The 20,883-nt window shown below is 37.8% G+C and overlaps 4 protein-coding genes across 4 annotated transcripts; 1 reads left to right on the top strand and 3 right to left on the bottom strand.

The window, feature by feature from the left end:
* Positions 1 to 273: 273 nt before the first annotated feature.
* LOC126601925 (vacuolar protein sorting-associated protein 20 homolog 2) lies at positions 274 to 3,137 on the top strand. Its single transcript, XM_050268703.1, has 6 exons — positions 274 to 623; positions 873 to 1,025; positions 1,145 to 1,297; positions 1,936 to 2,019; positions 2,547 to 2,688; positions 2,825 to 3,137. The coding sequence occupies exons 1-6, from the start codon at positions 522 to 524 to the stop codon at positions 2,848 to 2,850; spliced, it is 660 nt and encodes a 219-aa protein (XP_050124660.1). The 5' UTR covers positions 274 to 521; the 3' UTR covers positions 2,851 to 3,137.
* LOC126601919 (farnesylcysteine lyase) lies at positions 3,093 to 7,253 on the bottom strand. The gene is made up of 5 exons (XM_050268695.1): positions 6,653 to 7,253; positions 6,393 to 6,566; positions 4,430 to 4,789; positions 4,124 to 4,299; positions 3,093 to 3,553 (listed from the first exon to the last, which is right to left on the bottom strand). The coding sequence occupies exons 1-5, from the start codon at positions 7,181 to 7,183 to the stop codon at positions 3,289 to 3,291; spliced, it is 1,506 nt and encodes a 501-aa protein (XP_050124652.1). The 5' UTR covers positions 7,184 to 7,253; the 3' UTR covers positions 3,093 to 3,288.
* A 2,916-nt stretch (positions 7,254 to 10,169) lies between these two features.
* Positions 10,170 to 14,206, bottom strand: LOC126601918 (F-box protein At5g39450). The gene is made up of 4 exons (XM_050268694.1): positions 13,821 to 14,206; positions 11,716 to 13,591; positions 11,534 to 11,603; positions 10,170 to 10,667 (listed from the first exon to the last, which is right to left on the bottom strand). Exons 1-3 carry the CDS (start codon positions 13,849 to 13,851, stop codon positions 11,576 to 11,578), a joined length of 1,935 nt encoding a protein of 644 aa, XP_050124651.1. The 5' UTR covers positions 13,852 to 14,206; the 3' UTR covers positions 10,170 to 10,667; positions 11,534 to 11,575.
* Positions 14,207 to 15,634: 1,428 nt separating this feature from the next.
* On the bottom strand, positions 15,635 to 19,535 carry LOC126601916 (protein kinase STUNTED-like). The gene is made up of 10 exons (XM_050268692.1): positions 19,065 to 19,535; positions 18,864 to 18,946; positions 18,525 to 18,777; positions 17,692 to 18,378; positions 17,352 to 17,600; positions 17,089 to 17,252; positions 16,932 to 17,008; positions 16,713 to 16,860; positions 16,347 to 16,496; positions 15,635 to 16,242 (listed from the first exon to the last, which is right to left on the bottom strand). Exons 1-10 carry the CDS (start codon positions 19,246 to 19,248, stop codon positions 16,006 to 16,008), a joined length of 2,232 nt encoding a protein of 743 aa, XP_050124649.1. The 5' UTR covers positions 19,249 to 19,535; the 3' UTR covers positions 15,635 to 16,005.
* Between the last annotated feature and the right edge of the window lie 1,348 nt (positions 19,536 to 20,883).

The raw sequence follows: 20,883 nt of genomic DNA, 5'->3' as shown, positions 1-20,883 counted from the left end.
AGTAAGAAGATCAAAAAATTTAAACCAAATAATGTGTCATCAATAAGAAATAAGTACGTTGATCGAAATTTAATTAATAATCCAATCATCTACAACTACATCATTTAGTTTACAATTTTGATTTAAAAATTTTAGTCTCCGTAGCCTAATATTAGCCCACCTGGCAGGCTTTTATGTGAATTCGCAGCTTGTTTTGTGCGTCATTTGGCTTGTAATTGGCCAATAAAAAACAAGAAGGAATTTTTTACTTTATATGGTCGGTCACGAGTCGAACATCACAGCTGCCTTTCCTACGAAAACCCTCTCTCTCTCGCTCTCTCCCTCTCCTGTTTCTCTCTCTGTAGGAGACGAGTACTCGGAGAACTCTGGAGCGAAGAAGAAGATTTGCTGTGGGGAAATTAGGAGGGAGCAAATCAAACCCAATCAAATCATCGTGGAAGATAATTGAGAGTGAATTGTAATTAATTCTCACCGAACACGAAATGTTTTAAGAAGTTATCGGATTAGAAGAAGATTGAGAGATGGGGAATTTGTTCGTGAAGAAGCCCAAGATCACGGAGGTTGATCGAGCTATTCTTTCTCTCAAGACCCAGAGACGCAAGCTTGCTCAGTACCAACAACAGGTCTTAATCTTAATTCTTAATTGTTAATCTCTTAATTCTTAATTATCTACATGTGGATAATCCTGTCAAATAGAAATAAATTCTACCTTCTCATCTCAAATGGGCTAACAGAAAACGAAGAATTTAATTCAATTTTTGTCGACTGAAGAATTGCCTTTTTTTTTTAATGGGGTTTTGAATTTGCATATACTTCTGGAATTTTTAATATTTGCCCGTCGATCGAGTTCACTTGTATCCCACTTTGCCCAGCTCGAAGCTGTAATCGAAGCCGAAAAGCAAGCCGCAAGGGATTTGATTCGTGACAAGAAAAAGGAAAGAGCTTTGTTAGCGTTAAAGAAGAAGAAGGCACAGGAAGAATTGTTGAAGCAAGTTGATACCTGGGTTATTAATGTTGAGCAACAAGTATGTAATTGCACAACCCTACCCTACATGTCCATTTTCTTTCTTTCGATTTCCTTTTAAGACCTGGTCTACCTTAAGAGAAAGCAAACAACATGTTGACACTAAATACTTTGGTTCAGTTGCAAGATATCGAACTGACAAGCAAGCAGAAAGCGGTATTTGAGAGTTTGAAGGCTGGTAATAATGCGATTAAAGCCTTACAAAGTGAGATCAATCTCGAGGACGTGCAAAAGCTAATGGATGATACTGATGAAGCTAAAGCATACCAAGATGTGAGCTTCACTTCTCGTCTTTATTTTTTTGGTTTTATTTATTTGGTATTGCACCAAAGTTTCCTTGGGTTGCATTCTTAGAATGAGGACCTCTATCAAACACATTTTGGCAATTTGGGAGGATTTTTATTTGCCCACCAAGTTTTGAAATTTATGATGCTCCTTATGTGCAAGGCCCTCCCTCTTCCCCTTTCCCACCCTCATTTATTAGTGTTTGAGAGCTTTCCTTCATTTTTCTTTCTTTTGGTAATGGAGCGGAAGTGCTTGGAATTCTGTTGTTGTTTTTATCATAAATCAAGAGGGATAAAATGTTTACCTCTAAGTTGAGTTTGTAAAGATCTTCGTTTTTGTAAGTTTTTACATGTTCTTTTCCTATTGACAAGTTTACTTTTCACCCCCACCCATCATCTTGTTTGATACTAGATACCCTATATAACTATATCTGCTGTGATCTCATAAAAAATTATGCCTCTGTTTTTTCACATCGCTTGCGTGTATTCTGTCCCATATATTTTTCAGGTCATTGTAAACAATTGTGTTAACATCTAAACTTGTCTTTTTCTTTGCTTATCATCTTCTCCTTAGTTTTTTCTTTTTAATAAATTCTGCCGTTTCTCTCATGATTTTCTTTTTGTTAGGAAATTAATGGAATCTTGGGGGAGAAATTATCAGCAGAAGACGAAGAGGATATTTTAGCAGAATTAGAGAACTTGGAAGCTCAGGTAATGTCATTTCTATTCTAATAATGGGTCCACAAAACCCTAACGATTATTTTGCTTCCTGTTTGTCATGTTTTCCCTTCTAAGTCTTTTTTATGTAGCCAATCTGTTCCTGTTTCAATACTTTATGTAGTAATTAACATACGATTCATTACTGCTTTCTGAGATTATTAGAAAACCTCATGTTGTATCAGGATTGTTGTGTAAAAATCATTTTTTTCATACTTATTCAAATGGTGAAAGTAAGTCCTTTTCTCTTAGGTGCTCTTCATTTATCCGATTACCAATATTACAACTACCCATCTAGTTTTCATGCAATGCCATATATTTGAGGTCTTTCACCGGATCTTCATTTATGTTGAAATTGGATCAAGCAGATTTTGAATTACCAATTAAATCTTTAATGAACTAAGTGCATATCAAATCATAGCATGAACGTTCTGTTGATTGTTTCTTGTCTTGTTAGTTTTATTAGTCCGGTATCACATGATTTCATCTCATCTAAAAGTGAAACTCCGCTCCTTTGTCAGATCACCGTTCAAGATCTGCCTACAGCTCCTGCTTCAGTGCTTTCTCAAGAAAACGAGAAGTTGGACCTTCCTGATGTACCAACCAAAGTACCAGTTGCACCTGATGTGGTCACAACTGATGAAGTTTCCACCAAGACAAAAGGTCGCACTCTCTCTCTCTCTCTCTCTCACACACACACACACACACACAGAGAACAAGCACCCCCACGCACAATGCTAACTGCTAGTTGCTCGTTAACTCAATTGCAAATGCCTGACAATATTTTGGGGATATGCAGTTATGGAGGAGCCGTTGGTGGCTTGATTGGATTGAACAGTTGAATTAGGTTGCCGTCTGGTCGAACTGTTTTCAAACGTCAATTGATCCTCCTCCCTTCCGCAACGATTCATGTACCAGTAAAAATTATATACTTGGGATAACTTTGATTGTGCTCTTTCTTGATTACCCGAATTGGTTTGTACAAATATGTGTTTTTCAGGACTCGGTCCAAACACCGCATTGGTCCAACATGTATTATATTTTGCCAACAAAAAAGCGAGAAAAAATTGGACAATTCTTCAGTTTTCTGATGAACGAAATTTACAGATCAATGTCCCATGTCTCGATAAACTCAGTTGAAACTTGTTCCAAGTTATAGTACAGGCTTATTTTGGCCTAACATATTATTACACATATGACACTGTCACCCCGATCTTAATTACATCCGAAACTAATGACTGGACTGGAGACCACAAACAGAATTCACAGATCTACATGAACATCCCCTCCATCGCCTTCGGAGCTCAAGCTTGGCAAACTTAAAGGTACAATGCTAGGAAATCTTGACAGGATGAGTCTTGCAACATTCTCAGCTGCAACAGCGCTCGTCTCCATTGTACTTGCTGCATTCTCAAAAGCGTTCACATAGTACAAATGCTGACCATCCAAAATAAACGGTGCAAATACTTCAGGAGCTGTATAATGAGGGTATGCACCCCAATTTATTCGAATTGTCTCCGTCCTCACACTAGTAGTTGCACAAGAAAACCAATAATCAGTATTTATAAGGAAAACTAATGAAAATGGCTTGAAAACTTTAAGTTTTAACGATAAGGACAAAATAAAGGGTGAAGTGAATAGTACCATGTTTGACTTTTTAGTGTTAAAATGTGGTTTTTCGTTAAAGTGAACAGTACCGTGGGCTTTTCGTTAAAACTCCCATTTATTTAAAGGGTCAAGGGCCTCATGAACAAGATGACAATTCCAAAGGATTTTGGACAAAAATTGACAGTTGTTAGAGAAAGGTCACTCAAACATTCTCCCTTTATCCAAGCAAAAACAATAAAGATTTTGGTGCAGTACACACCCTGAGTTTGCTTGACCCTAGGCTCAATTTTAATGCAGTACACAAACAAGGCATGTCTAAGGTTAATCAGTTTTAGTTCCATTTGCTAGTTGAATATTTGGTTCAATCACAGAAGAGGAAAACTGAGGAAACTCTGAGGGTGGAATATGTATGTCAGTATGCCAAGCACCTTATTCTCTTTTGCTGTATCCAGAAAACGAGTGCTCACTATTTAGAAAACTAGACTGTTACCTGAAGATACTATCTAGGATTGCATCCGCCATTGGTTTACGAGAGAATATCTTGTAAGTGAAATCTTTCTCATCATGTTGCTTCAGAACTGATATACTTGAGAATGGAAGATCAGGAATCTCAATAGTGCCAACCAATTCCGGGATTTCTGCCACAGAATTCAGGCCAAAATATACCTTGCCCCAAAAAACAAAGAGTAATAAATAATAATTAGGGATAGGATAAAGATTAAACCCAAAATCATACGTAACTGAAAAAATAAGCATATAATTCACACATGATTTTTAGCAATGCTGAGTTACTTACAGGATTTAAGAGGCCCCTAACAAAAGTTGCATGCGTGTGTTGCAATTCTCTCTTAGGGATGGAGATTGGAGGATTAAACTTGAGACTCAACTCATCTAGAGGTGAAGCAACCACTGCTATGTCACATGTATAACTGTTCCGCAGGGTGGAATTAAGCTCATAATATTCTCCATTTGACGAAATAGATTCTATCTCTTCTTGAAGGTGCAATTCAACATCAGAACGATCAATCAGTCCGGCAGCCATCTGCCAGTTCCCTCCTTTAATGGCCCACAATCCTCCGCCTGATCCTGCCAATGAAACTGCACCAGCAAGTCCACTCATACTGACACTTTGGCCATAATTGATTCTTGTGATGACCTGAAGAATTCAGCAGAGTGCTAAGTTCTAATGGGAATTTTGAAAAACTCAAAAGACTGCTGCACTTTATTTTATTTTTTTGTTTTTTAGCAGAAGACTGCTGCACTTATAAGCCAACTCCATAGTTCAGCATACCAAAATTTCAACAAACCAAGAGTTTCCTTAAGTTGAAATGAAGTAGAACCTCTCCAGGCACCCATGACACATGCTTTTGTTTCCATATACACTGATATAAAGATAACCAGAAAGAAAAAAAAACGAGAAGCCCTATATGATAAGCAAACTACCGTATAAGAACAACAATAACAATTTTAGACTAGGGAAAATAAATGGCATGCCCTATATCCAGCGAAACGTAAACTGAGCATTTATCTAATCCTCATCCAGGATACAGTATATTATACACAAATGAGGGGGGGAAAAATCAGAATCAAATAAAGTACTTTTGAAACTTGAGGCTATACATCCATTGTTCTTAATTGCTGGTCTTGCAAAACTATATCCCACCAAAATCCACAAGATATCATCTTAAACCACCAAAATGACATTTACAGTTCTAATCTGAGTATGCTTCAAAGTTACGATCCCATCCATGATGACAAAGTTTTGATAAAACATTGAAACAATTTGTGCCAATTCTGTGAAATTTGAAGATGCATGGATCTAAAACCACTCATAACGGAGCACAAAAATCCTCTTTTGGCAAGTTTTTAATATCTAGATTTGATAACAATGTGGAAAACATGCAGCACAGCTTGGTATCGCAGGTCTCTATTCCTATATAATACTTCAATTGGGCATTAATGAGGGCCCAATGAAATCAATTCAAATTGAGGGCATGAAAAATCTTTAATTTAATGAGACTTTATGTATGGAAGTAAGATAACAGGGGCGCCAAAAAAGAAAGAACCTTTTCTACTCCTTCCTATATCTAGTTTTTGCACAAGATATCATACTATATATTGCAAACAAAAGACAAGATCACAGAAGCTCGCTATCATTGAAGTAGATTCACTTCAATGGTAGTCGTTTAGGGGTGAGGATGAGACTTATTTCCCACTTGCCGACCATACACCTCAAATAAAAAGTTTTTTATTTACTTTTTGCACAAGATATCGTACTAACTATTGTAAACAAAAGATATGCTCAGCAGAAGCAAGCTGCCATTGAAGTAGATTTTTTCCCCACTCTTATTTAGTTATGAGCAGTGAAATTTTTAACTGAAATATTTTGGTGATGTTTCTTCCTTTTACTAATTTTTGTTTTGTTTTGTTTCGTTTATATGAAACAGACGACACTTCTGACTTTAGAAACCCCACCCCAGTAACCATGTCTCGAAATAAGCATATGAGAAAAAATGAAATATTTGGGTGATGTTTCTTCTTTATACTATAGTATCTACAAGCTACAGAGGCTCCAATACACTTGTGTAACATGAATTTAAATTCTAAACAGTCAACGAACTTGCGGAGAAGTACCAATATGTTTGTTAAAATCAAATTATCAATCATGTTAAGTTGAAAGCATAGAATCCAAAGTTAACAGAAGTGAAACTATTGATAATTGCAATCCATTAAAGAAAGCTGGGGACTTTAGTTCTTACAGTGACAAGCTCTTGTATCAAGAGGGGAGACAGTCCGGCATCGGCCAGTTCGACAGCCAAAGTGGCGGTGGTGAGATTGTACAAACCAGCCCATTTGAGCATCTCATCCACCGTCTCGAAAACGGGTCTCGTCTCAAAGCTTTCATAATACTTGCAGAACTTGTTTACAGCAGTCTGCACCACACAAAGAAATTCACCAAATTCAACAACAAAACCCTAAATTAAAACTCAATAAATAAACCATTTATTTAGTTTTATACCTCAACAAATTTGTCCATCCTGATAAGGGAGTAGCCGTATCTGAAGAGCATGAGGAGTGAATTGGCAAGCGAAACAATCTTATCGACAAAGGGAAGCTCTGATTTGAAGCTCAGAGTCTTGAACACAAACTGATGGCCGTCCCAAATTCCAAAAGCAGAAGAGGAGGATTCATCAGAGGAGGAGGGGATATTGACGGCGAGGTTGAGAAGCTTAGTGTAGTTCACAGCGTGCAGGTTCCTGGGGTGGAGAATGGAGGCGCCGGCCTCGAAGATGTGGCCGGAGACGTTGACGGTGGCCATGCGACCACCGACGACGGGGTTGCGCTCGAAGATCCGGATGGTGAAGTTGAGATGAGGAGGGGAGTAACGGCGGAGGAAGTGGGCCACTGAGGAGCCACCGATGCCGCTGCCGATGATGCAGACAGTAGAAGCCGAGTCAACAGCATTTGCATTTGCATCTGACAGGAGGAGGAGGAAGAGGGGGAGGAGTGAGAAAATGAAGGTGGCTGTGGGAGTTGACCACGACGACATGACTGAGGGAGGATGAGAGTTATGAAAGTTTCTTCTTCTTTCTCCAGTTAATAACCAGGGGCTGCTCAAACCGGATTTGAGAGTATTTTAAAAGATTTTTAAGGGGTAAATTGTCAAAATGGTTATTGGGATTTGCATAATTTCTCACTTTGGTCTCTAACATTTCAAATCAATCAAAGTGGTCCCTGAGATTGTCTACCACCCATCATTTTGGTCATTCTATTAAACACTCCGTTAAGTGTCTCGGAGCTTTTGGTAGAAAGTTTGAGCAATTTTCAAAGCTTCGTAACTCAATCGTTTCTTTACCAAATTCGACCCATAATATATCAAAACGAAGATAGGAAAGTGTAGAATAAGATTATACCAATTTAGAAGCCAAATGATTGTTGTAGATGGCCGGAAAATAGTCTCAAAGTTGACTGGTCCGAGAGAAAATTGAAAACTCGCCGGAAACTGGGTAAACTTTAAACGTTCATAACTTCTTCAATACTCAACGAAATCAAGTGATTTAAAAACGAAAATCATACTTCTAGACGAGACGAAGAGAATGTTACCTATTTAGATGGCTAAATCGCCGTGGTTTGGCCGGAAAATGGCTCGAAAGTGGCTGTCCAAGGCCACTTTCGAGCAGTTTTCCGGCCAAATCAAGGCGGTTTAGCAGTAAAAAAAGGTACCATTCTCTTCGTCTCGTCGATAAGTATGATTTTCATTTTTGAATCACTTGATTTTGTTTAGTATTGAAGAAGTTATGAACGTTTAAAGTTTACCCAGTTTTCGACGGGTTTACCAGTTTTCCCTCGGAATAGTCAACTTTGAGGCTATTTTCCGGCCATCTCCGGCAACCATTTGTCTTACAAATAGATATAATCTTATTCTACACTTTCTTATCTTCATTTTGATATATGATGGGTCGAATTTGGTTAAGAAACGATTGAGTTACGAAACTTTGAAAATTACCCAAACTTTCGGCCAAGAGCTCCGAGACACTTAACTGAATGATCAAAATGATGGATGGTGGACAATCTCAGGGACCACTTTGATTGATTTGAAATGTTAGGGACCAAAGTGATGAGTTATGCAAATCTCAGGGACAATTTTGGCTATTTAGCCTTAAAATTTTAGTGTAGTTAATTAAAAGATTTTAAAGGATTTTAGAATCCATTCAAATCTAAGAGTAGTCAATTAAATAATTTTAAAATCTGTCTAAATCTAAGTGTATTAAAAAAAAATTAAGATTTTGAAGGATTTCAATAAGTTGTGGATTTTGTGGGATTTGAGGGCAAGAAGTATATATAACTAAGACTAAAAAGAATCTAACATCGCCCCCTAGGATTTCAAATCATTTTCCATCTGTGCAGTCCTCAAATATTTACCAACCCCAGCCACACACAGGGAACCATCATATACTTTGGTGGAATCTCTTATTATGAACATTAAACCTTAATTAGGCATGTATGATCATCGAAGAACATGATCGATCTAGGATTTTGGTTAATACTATTCTTTCGTCATTCTGCTTTTTTAATGTATGTAGTACTACAAGCACTAGTGAAGTACCACAACGTACGTCTGTGGCAAAAGGGCAATCGGTGGTAATGGTTGTTGGTATCGTAGTGCTCAAAAGCTCACCAAAGTTAAGTTGATCTATCAATTGAGAAATAGATAGAGTCGTGGTTGTGTGAAAGGGGACCCAAAAAGAGAGGGGATAAAGTGGCTATCGAATACAGTAGGGCAAGGGGAAAGAAATTTGTTTTTTTCAATATAAAAATTATATGAAAATCTACCACAATCCACAAAAATCTACAAACTAAATCCATTCAAATCTACAAACTAAATCCATTCAAATTCTTTAAAATTCATATGAATTTTGTAGGGGCTTCAAATCCTCCTAAATCCTATCAAATCTATCACTTTTAAAATCTTTTAATATTCTTTAAAATCTTAATTTGATTACACACCTAAATAGCTACGGACTTCCTAGTTGGTGAGGGTGGGGCCCGGGGGATGAGGATGAGATTTCCTTGTACTGTACAAAACCATGGTACAAAACATAGTTTTGGAACTGGACTTGCTGCTGCAAATTCAGCATCCGCGAAGTTAAATCCGTCCAAAACAGTCTGTCTAACCCAAACGTCAAATATCACAACTTGCGGATCCTCTCTTCCCGCATCCCTTCCATCAAATCCTCTCAATCCACGAATTCAGATCCTTGAAATTTGATTCAACGGTTAAAGTTATTATAAGTTTTAAAAAGGTCTTCTGTTTATAGCTGTTGGATAAATTTCAAAGGTCCGTACTGATAGATTGAGAGGATTTGATTGAAGAGATCCGAATATAATCCCTTTCCTCAGAAAGAGCATCAAGTGCCGTTCGTGTTGCTACACGTGTGTTGCACTACGTATTAATTAGGAATTTAAAGACGAGTTTAAAGACTAAGTTGTATGTCTAGCGTAAAAGAGTTGAAAGAGGGGGCAAAAGGAATGTGAACGAAATGAAACTAGAGCCATGGTTAAGGAAATGAGGGTCCTCTTCTTGAAAACTTGTATTTATATGTTGGATAATATATGAGTACTCGTTGAAGAGTATTCAATTTACTGACTTCATGATGTGGCCAATGAGAATAGTTTATCTGTCTTATATAAAGAGTGTATTCAAATGAGATTTTTTGGGATTTTAATGGAATTATAAATTATTTGATAGAGTTTAATAGATTTCTAGAGATTTTATACATACGAGTAAATTCTCTCAAATTCTCAGGATAAAGGGTGAGATTCAAGAATGCTACAATAAAGTACGAAATATCTTTAACTCCTTTGAATTCCCCAACTATTTAAAATCCTTTAAACTTCAGTTTCTAATTGAATACATTTAAAATGTTAAAAATTCCTTCAAAATTCTGATTGAATGCACCTAAATTTTAAAAAATCATTCAAAATTTTCAATCATAAGTTTTCAATTTGTAATTTAGCATTTAACTACACAAAAGTAAAGCAAAGTAAAGCTTCGACCTCCTTACAATTGATCCAACACAAACAAATTTAATACAATTCGTTACGGTCGAAAACGAAATTTTCAATCTCACTTGCACCCCTTCCCTTGTATTGTTGTTCATATATGTAGAAAGCACAAGTATCTACCTACCTACCCAGTACCCACCATCAACTTTAAGCTCCTTTCAAAGTTGTAAAAGGCAAGATGGAGGGGTATAGTGGCAGAATCATTTACATGGGCAAACTATTGTCCATAGACATGTACTGTTTTAAACATAAAAGAAAATAATTAACATACATAAGCCATCCACCACAAAGTATAAACATCACCTCTATGTCATCCAAGAGACAAGACTTGAAGACGAAATTAAGGACATCAAGTTTGGCATATTCCGGCCATTATTAGCAGCTGAGAAATTCTTAGCGCTGCGTGTGTATCAAGTAATCGAGCAATGCAGGTACAATATCTGTTCAGTCTCTACATCATGCGTCGCCTGTCAGAAAGAAACACGTAACCCTCACCTCAGAAGAACATTAAATCAGTACTTCACAATGAAACAAACTTTGCCTAGTCTTAATTCGTAGAAAACCATTTCATGACAGATAGAGATTGGTCTATTACAAGATTGTTAAGGCTTCGAATAACTATGCCACACATCAGGAGCCTAATGTATGAAACAGTTTCTTTTTTTGGTCAAAAGGTGCATTTATAAACGCAAAAGGCAAGAGAAAGAAACGGATGCAAACATCTCCCATTAGGAGAAGAGAAGCTAGGTTTTTACATGAGGCAGCCGCAGGAACAAGTTCCACAGAGTGAAGGCAAAGCTGCCAAGCCAACAAGGTTCCAAAAGTGAACCTAAGCCTTTTCAACTTTTCCCCCCTAATTTCTATTCGCACAACAATCCAAGAAAAAATGGTCCAAACCTAGTGACATTCTGTTATTATAAAATTCTAACCCGTATTATATTCCTAGGTAAGCACCTTTGGAAAATACTCCTCTTTTCCTTACACAATTAAGGTTGAGGAAAACATGCTTTCTTGTAAATGTGTTTTTACAATTATACAACAAAAACAGTTATGCACAATTCAAGTATTCATACGGTATAAGTGAAAAAAAAAACTATAAATAAATTGTAAGTTTAGACACACTCATAATTGAAAACTTCAATATTAAAATGTTGTATCTGAAATCTGAAATGGTTTCCTCCTTAAGTACCAAAAAAGGGAAACACACACACACAAAGCCCAAGTTTGTGGTCTTGGTTTCTCAACGATGACTAATAAATCCTGGTGTAATATAGTAATAGATACAATTGTCACTTTAAAGATTGTTTTTTATATTTTTGCTTTTACTACTTACCCATCCTGCTTACGTGAAAGCCTCATCTATATTGATCAGAGTTCACCTAGGGGTGTCAGACTGCTCCTGCCTGTTTGCATAGAGTTCAACAAACAATATAAGCATGGTGATGAAATTGATTATTTAGGTGCATGGGGAAAGTCAAAAGCATCAAGAGCACATCCAGAGGAGGCAAGGTATACCTTGTTGACGCCCACGAAGTTGAGATGCTTGGGAACTCAGCAAACACATTTGAGTAAGACTTGGTTAAGTATGAAAAGTTAGCAATTGGAAGTAGCGCAGGCACCCTTTCACCTTTTTTCAAAAGCTCTTGCAAGTCCAGCCTCTGCAAAGTCAAGATAGCCCTGGACTCCTTCCAAATGAAGGCAAGTTGACCATCTTCAAACACAAAGAGGGAACCAGGTTTCGAGCCAGGGTATCTAAAACCATACCCATTGGCAATACCCTCACCTTTAAAAGCATGATTAACATTCACAGGATGGGAATCAGCATCAGTATCCCAAGGGAATGGATCCAATGAAGGTTCATCGATATTTACTATAAACATGGCTGAGCCATTAGGGTGTAGAACATAGTGGGTACCCTCTAATATTTTGGTTGCAATTAGAAGCTGTTGCCCCTCGCACTCTTCATAAGAAAGCAAAAGGAAGAAGAGAGCCTTTCCAGGCTTGTCTTTGGTCGGCCTCCCGGGAGGCCACCCAAAAGTGCCTCCCCATAAACCAGCATACTCTTGCTCAGCAGTTGGGATCCGCAAAGGCAATTTGTATATGGCAAATCGACTTTCATGCATGTTTGGCCATGCTCGATAAGAAGATAACTTCACAGTGGAAGCATGTAAAGTCAGTCCTATTGTATCACTTGATTTCAGAAAATCCTGAAGGGATGCATACTTACTCTCACTGCTGGAAGAACTATTCTTTGAATTACCATTGAAAGAGATTGACTTTCCCAGCATCTGATTGAAGCTATCCCTAAAGTACCTGCCAAGACTTCTCCTCCTGTTGCAGTGTCTGTGGCCATCATCCTCATTAATAGAACTTTGCGAACCACTTGACCGATCAAGACTCTTTCTGATCTCACTTAACCGCAGTTGAGTGGGATTCGGTGGAAGCAGATTACTTTCCTTCGAATCCACCTGATATCCACCAAGTTTATGCATTTGAAAAAGCAATGATCTTCGTTCCAATAAGAGCGCCGTACCAATCTGAGTGTTCTCCCCACTAACCCTCAACCTTGGAAAGAGTGGCCCAATTGCTGCATCGGGAACCTCTACACGGATTTGGTTCATGACAACCTCAAGCAATTTTCTTCTGTCACTGAAAGCCAAACGACTGAAGGGCACCGAAGTCTCACTCTGCCGAAACACCCTCTGTGACCTTGAAAGATCACTATTCGACCTACAAATCTTCCTTGACAGCTCCTTATCTGAGTCATTAACAAAACTCTTGCTGTGCAACAATTCAACCCCATTTTTATGGGGTCTAGGCTCGATCTCAAGCAACAGAACATTGCATGACCTGCTAACAGGTTTCACAAAACCAGGATAGACATAGTCCTGTCCGTTGTCCCTTCCATGTAGAAAAAAGGACGAGGAACCATCAGAATCACCAATAATTTCAAATACAGGAGCCCAGAGAAGAGGGCCATCCTCAATGCCTAACGGGCCAAGTTCTTGAGGTATAATGCGGCAGCCAACAACGGAAACAAAACCTGGCATGACATAGACTACATTGCCAAGCTCTGGATTCTGGTGAACCCAAATTCCCATGAGAGGCTGAACACTAGAGAGAAAGCGGCAAAGCGCCTTGTAAGATGAGACGGCCTGACGCCAGACAAGAAGGTCTTGGAGAGGTACAATTCCAAGCATCTGGCATTGGGTGAGCCAGACCTTATCGGAGTCAACGAGTGCATAAAAACTCCGGCAGCAGAGACCGAGATTACAAATGTCCCGAGGTGAAAGGGAGCCGATGACAATGGAAAACACATCATCTGACAGACCCAGAAGCAAGCTGGAGCCACAGGATTCCGACGACATGACCGTCACCGACGGACCATTCACTGTTAACAACAAATTCAACACACAGGCACAGCACAATCAATCTATCTTTACATGATTTACATATATATGCATAGTCTGCGCAATTCACGATTCACAAAATTCACAAAATTCACAAAACTCACAAAACTAAGAAACAAAATTGTGAAACAATCGGTAACAAATTCCTTCAAGACACTCCCTTTCTCACCAAAAAAAGAAGAAAAAAGAAGACAAGTTCACAGATCAGACCTGAAGCTGAAGTGGGTTTGCCTTCATTCATTGAAGCGCCATCTCTGAATTGAGAGAGAGAGAGAGAGAGAGAGAGAGAGAGTAGGAACTAGGAAGGAACAGAATTACAAAATGGGGGTAATTTTCAGAGCTTCCAAATCTGCATCGAACAATCGGAATAGGATGAGGTCAAACTTAACTCGTGGAATCAAAGTCGATCGAGTCAGCCACCCGATATTGAATTTGAACGGTGAGCGAGCTTCAAGCCTAGAGCCCAAAAGTCCATGCGCGCACCACACCAGTGCGCGTATGAGAGAGAGAAGAGAGAGCGAGAGAGAGAGAGAGAGAAATGATATTCCACAATTTCCACAAGGACTGGTGACGCGGGTGGTGTGTGTAGTAGACTCCAATGATTCTTGACTGATTGACCCCTCCTGTGTCCCAGTGTGGAATAACAGTCTGATTCCTACAACAACCATCGTGTTGGGCAGATGGGCCATGCCCACGCCCTTGTGGGTGGACGTGGTTACTTTGATTCCGTTCGATGCAAAAAATATAGAAAAATAATTTTTTTTTTCTCCCGAATTATCTTTTTCTTTCAATTTAAACGATTACGATTAAGTTAAGATAAAATTTTATATTATTTTTTTTATAAGAACAATCAAACAAAAAACAAGGTGTAAGAGTACGGGAGGAAAAAGATGAGAATAGAAAGAGAGAATTGTATTCTTAAAATATAACCAAATCAATTAGCATTTAACAATCTAATTTTAATTAATATTATTATTGAAATCGAGTCTTGCCCACGCCCTTGCTGTAGGTGGACGTGGTTACTTTGATTCGGTTCGACATAAAAAATATAGAAAGGAGGATTCTCTCTCTTATTCTTAATTTCTTTCTCCTTCTACTTAAACGGTTACGATTAAGTCAAGTTAAAATTTTATATTGATTTTTTTTTATAGGAACAATAAGGCAAAAAACAAAGTGTAAGAGGACAGGAAAAAAGAAGATGAGAATAGGAAGAAAAAGAATCTTATTCCAAAAATATAACCAAATCAATTAGCATTTAACAATATAATTTTAACTAATATTGTCATTGAAATCGAGTCAAACGAAATTATTGTAATTTCAGTTTGTTTAAGTCTATTCAATATGTCAACAGTAAGATCCAAAGCTTTATTTTTCTAAAGATACATGCATCTTACGCGTATCATTTGATTGAAATAAGTTTTTTGGAACATAAATTTTTTTGGTCAAGTCTAGTAGGATTAAATCTCAATTAAACAAAATCTCATACTAGCAAACGATGTATTCGTTACAAACAAATAAATCTCCACTAAGTGATTGCTTGGGGAGCTTAGCGTACGATCAGATGATAGCTGATATGGTTGTAGACATGGTGGTCGGGGTCATGTACGTTTGGCCTTCCGTCTAGACCTGTAAATGGATCAGGTTTATTGAGTTTGGATCGGATTCAACCCAACCAATTAAGTTAACGGGTCACCTGAACCCAACCCGTTAAGCTAACGAATCATCTGAACCTAATCCGTTAAGCTAACGGGTCACCCCTTAACAATTATTATTATTTTTTTTTTGCATAAAATTTATTTTTTGTTATTAAGACTTTACTAAAATTACTAAAATATCATAAACTAACGGGTGCTAACAGGTTGACCCAAAATGACCTATTATTAAACGAGTTGTTAACAGGTTCATCCGTTAACGACCCGACCCGTTAAGCATCCATCCAAATACAAATATTAACGCGTTAGGTCGGATCAGGTTAACGGGTTGGGTCCAAAATGGCAGGCCTACTTCCGGCCACAATCCTCAAGGATGTTAATTGTTCAGAGCATTACTATTACAAGTACTGTGAGGAAAAGTTCATAAAGTTCCGAAGTTAATATACACCATATGGATAACTGCGGTTATTATGCGATGTTCTGAGTCTCCTGCCATATTTTCTCTCGTCATTCGCCTCGAGAAGTATAACAGAGAGACTCAGAGGACTCGAGGGACGGTCAGACTGCCATACAACAACTACCAGGTCAAGGAGGAAGTCAGGACTCGAATCTTGCAAACAACCTCTCTTCCAGGACCTAGTTCAAGTGACTCAACCAGTAGGCACTGACTTTGGATGGACAATCACCATAGGAATTTACAACAGAACCTACTTAGACAGTACAATGCGTGTCCAAAAACGCGGCTAGTTAAAGCTTGATGAGCGGCTCCATCTGCCTTGCAAGTAATCCTCTAAAGCGATGCTTTGCTCGCCACTGCTAACAGAAACGGAATCATCTTCCAAATCTCGCAGTGCAAGGTTAAGATGGGATTGAATGTTACAAGATGGTGCTTCTCCATCCACGGCTTCATCTTCTTCTGATACACTCACTTGTCTTGCCCACCTTGTCACTTCTTCATCTCCTTGCAGAAGCTTCAAAACCTGGTAAAAAATGCAAATCACCACCAATTAAATAAATTTGCAGATAAATTAAAAACCAAATAAAATTCAAAGTTGAAAACGAAAGAAAAAAGTACAAGACTTACTACGCTGATATTAGGCCGAAGGCCAGGTGCATGTCTAATACAAAGGTTAGCAGCCAAAATCATTCTCTCAATTTGATCATGGTCATAGGCAATACCCAGGCTTGGATCTAGCAGTTGGGCGACGTTCCCGCTCTTCAAAATTGGCTTTGCCTGGAATTAAATTCATTCAAGTTCTATTTTACAGAACCACAACACACTTGATTGTAAACAAACATTTGCTGGACTCCGAAACAGAAAATCCACTTTCTTTCTAGAAAGAAATATACCATTCCATTTAATCTTACATATCCGAAACGACTAAAATATTAGAAGATTACGCACACAAATATTTCCATGTCCCAAGTTTGCACAGAGGTGAGAACTTACCCACATCACCAGACTTTCCTGGCCCTTAGGGTCCTTACTGAAGATTGGTTTTCTCCCAGAAAGAATCTCAAGGACCACGACTCCAAATGCATAGACATCAATTTTATCACTCACTTTGCCATGCATGAAGTATTCTGGAGCCAAGTAACTGTCACAGTAAAGAAGAGTGTTAGCAAGAATATCAAATGGTGAAACTATAACTAAAAGACCACTACTCACCCAAATGTTCCTGCCACATCTGTACAGCTAATATCGGTTGACACTGATGCCGAACAAGCAAGTCCAAAATCTGAGAGCTGAAGAACCAATATAAAAGTTGATCAGCAGAGGAAGCTTCAAATGATTAACAAGAAATACTAAGGTTACAGCACAGAACCTGCGGCTCGAAATCATCGGAAAGAAGGATATTGGAAGACTTCACATCCCTGTGGATTACAGGTTCTTCACAACCATTGTGTAGATAATCAAGTGCCTTTGCCACACCTATCGCCACATTATATCTCTGCTTCCAACCAAATGCATTTGCATCCTTCTTATTACCTTGATCAGAAAATTGTGCTTGATGAGTTAAGAAAATTGAAAACAAAGAAGCAAAACATTTGTCAATACTAAAGAGATAGACCTTGAACAATTATTTACCATGGAGGTTCTCTTCTAAGCTTCCTCTTGAAATAAAATCATAGACCAAAAGTAAATGGTTCTCCTCGAAACAAAATCCAACTAGGGAGATTATGTTCTTGTGGTTTAAAGATTTGATTATCTCAATCTCATGAACAAACTCTTTTAATATATCTCCAGATAGCTTCAGGATTTTCACTGCCCACTCCTTTCCATCTAAAAGACACCCTCTATAAACATAACTACTGCCACCTTTACCAACCATGTTCTCTGAAACATGCGATTTAAAATTTGTGAGAATAACATCCCGCTTGAAGTACACTTAAAACCAAGATCATAAAATTAGGGAAAGGAAACAAACCAGGAATGAAGTTGGATGTTGCTGACAAAAGCTCCTCGTAGCTAAACAATCTACAACTGGATGAGAATTTCTTACATGAATCCACAAATTCTTCAGGAAGGGGGTCATTGCCATGGTTAGGGAATAGAGGAGAGTAGATTGCATCCGGCTCAAACGGCACAATTGCTCCACTTATTCCATCCAGCACGGAAGAAGAATCTTCACCATGGCAAGAATTATTCTGTTTCTGATCAGGATAGATTACAGATGAAGTATGCCAGCTCAATGGTCTCAGGACCCATCGAAAAACAGATGTCTTTTTCTCAGATTTCTCCACGTGTTGCCGCTTTGGCAAAAAGGCCTGACGTATAAGCGACCAACCAGGTTTCAAACACTGTGAATCTTGAAGCTTGAAAGAGTTTGAAGCGAGGTCTAGTCTTTGGATTGGTACCAAAGCCAATGAATTGTCTTCAACACCTTCCGCTGGCAACTCATCTGCCAATTTAGTCCCGGAATTGTCCAGCAAAACTGGATCTCCAACACAAGTCTCACAATTTATCTGAAGGGTTTTCTTTCCACACTTGGAACAGGATTTTCTTACGAAATGTCGACATTGATTTAGTTCAGAATCATTAGGTGCTTTTGCATTCTTGCTCAGTGACTCACCAACCAAGCTAGTATGAACATAGCTCCGGTTCTGACCAGTACCTGTTCAACGACATGGGAAATAAGCAAAATAGTTAAGCCAATTACTTGAATCAAAACCAAATTTACACCGCAATTAACAAAAAAACAACCTCCAGGCAGCACCAGACTAAAATCAACAAAATCCAGAAGAAGAAAGTTACAAAAACCTTGAAATTGATCTGCAGTCCTATCAGTTCCGACCCTCTTGAACACAATTTTGCCATTATCAACAGCGAAAACAGAGAAATTTTTAGACAATTTTCTCGCACAGTACTTGGCAACGGAAGTCGATGATGATCCAATTCTGTGGTGGGTTTTAGATGTTCCAACAATGGTAGTAGCCGCATGAAATGCTTTTGCTTCCCGAACGAGCAGCTTTCGGACCGAATGACCTCTACAGACCTTAAGCTTCAGATCAACCTGTTCACAATTGAAGTGCAGTCTCAGCCTCCAAACGAAACAATTAGAATAAGAAGATAGAGAGAATCGCAGTGTGAAATGGGAACCTGCTTCAAGTTGCAGAAACCTTCATAGGCAGAGAGCACAGAGTCGAATGTCTTCACGAGTGAGAGCAATGACGAAGTCCCATCTGCAACACAAACCCAATTCAACAAAAACCCAAAAACCCAAATTCAACAAAAACCCCAAAAACCCAAATCCAATCACGAAAGAAAATCAAAATCCACAGAGAGAATTAGAGCACAGACCAGAGGTAGCGAGAAGGTGGTCCTCAAGAACATGAATGGCAACGACATTGTCACCAGTCTCCGCCACTTTAACGAGTGCCCACGTCAGCAGTTCCTTGCTGTGTGAGTCTAACTTCACTCCCACCACCACCGTCTTCCCCCCACCACCACCGCCTGCACCGTCTGTTCCACTCAACAACTTCATCTCATCTGCCTCCGACGTCGATTGTGTCCCACTTGCCAGTTGTCAGACAAAAATCAGTTATATTCTTGAGATGCCGATGTGTAGGTAGGAAGATGATTCAAGTGAAAGAAACGAATCCAAAATCCAATGGAAATTCAGATGGAATTACGAACTGCCAATTGCGAATTGAGAAATCGAATCGTGGTCGGTTGTTGTTGAAGAATGGAGAATGGAGAATGGAGAATGGGTGGGGTCGGAGACAGGGTGGGAAATCTTATGCCCACGAGATGAGTGTCCGGCCATTTCGGTCTTGCAATTAATTAACCGCAAGAATTAAGGGAACATAATTTCTTTTTTCTTTTTTTATTTTCTCTTTTATCTTTTATCTTTTTCGGACAGAATTTCTGCTTCTTCCTTTCTTCTGAAAAACAAAAAAGTAAAAAAATAAATTAAAATAGTATGAGTGCTGGAATCCCATCATAAAAAGGGAAATAAATAATCTCTACTAATTGAAAACCTTGATTAGTATTGTTTATATGTAGGAAAAAATTTTGGCCACAGAATGTACAATGCTCACAAGCTATTATCATGTGCGCACAAACCCATGTGCTATCTACAAACGAATCTCGTCTTCTAGAAGTTATTATCTTGGTCTTTCTCTAACATTTTATAGCTTGTTTGGATATACTTTTAAAATGATTGAAAACATTTTTAATGAACATGTTTTTAGAATTAATTCTTAGTAAAAATATAAGTAAATATTGGAAAAGAACTTAAAGAGCACTTTAAATGCTTTTGGAATCCAAAAATATTTTCTCTAAAAGCGTTTTTAGTCATTTTAAAAGCATGTCCAAACGAGCTATTCTTTTTGCGTTTAAAGCTTGATTGAAGTGCTTTTAAATAATTAATAGCGATTTTTGTGAAAATATTTTTGCAACTATTTTTTAATAAACATCTAAAATATATCATAGAAAAACACTTTAAGTAGTTTTTTCAAGAAGCACGTATCTGGTGCTACTTCCCAAAAAACACTTAAATAGTTTTGGAATCCAAAATCAATTTTACCATAAACACTTTCAGTCATTTTGAGTGCACTTCTAAACGAGCCATATATGTGTGTTGCTAACATCCATATTTACTCCAAATTAACAAGATATATCTAATTTTACTTTTTGGTTTGAATTTCTACATTTGGTACCATATTTTATGTATTTGATACAATCTCCATCAGAATGATCAAATGGTGATTGTACTACATATATTTCACATAAATTATATCTCATCATTAGATGATAATTGTATTAAATACATATAAATATAAAAACACTATTACGTGCCATAATAATAAAACCAACAAAATAACTTTTAATTGATTGTGATCGTTTTAAGTTTGGGTCGAGCCAACCCATTGTGTATCTCTAAGGTAAAAAAGGATTATATATATAAACTACATATTAATAGAACATTTATGTCAACCAAAATTTTATAAAATTATCATTATAACTCTCTAATTAAAAATGAACATAAATAAAACATGAGCAATAATGTAATTTCATACAACAAAAATTTTATTATTTTAAAGCATTAGTTATATGTGATTCTAACATACCTCTAATTAAAAAATAAAATATAAACCACTTTCCTTTCTCTCCCCAC

This window comes from Malus sylvestris, chromosome 15 (assembly GCF_916048215.2).
Source record: "Malus sylvestris chromosome 15, drMalSylv7.2, whole genome shotgun sequence".
Taxonomy (NCBI): Eukaryota; Viridiplantae; Streptophyta; class Magnoliopsida; order Rosales; family Rosaceae; genus Malus; species Malus sylvestris.
This window is presented reverse-complemented; position numbering and strand designations above follow the sequence as displayed.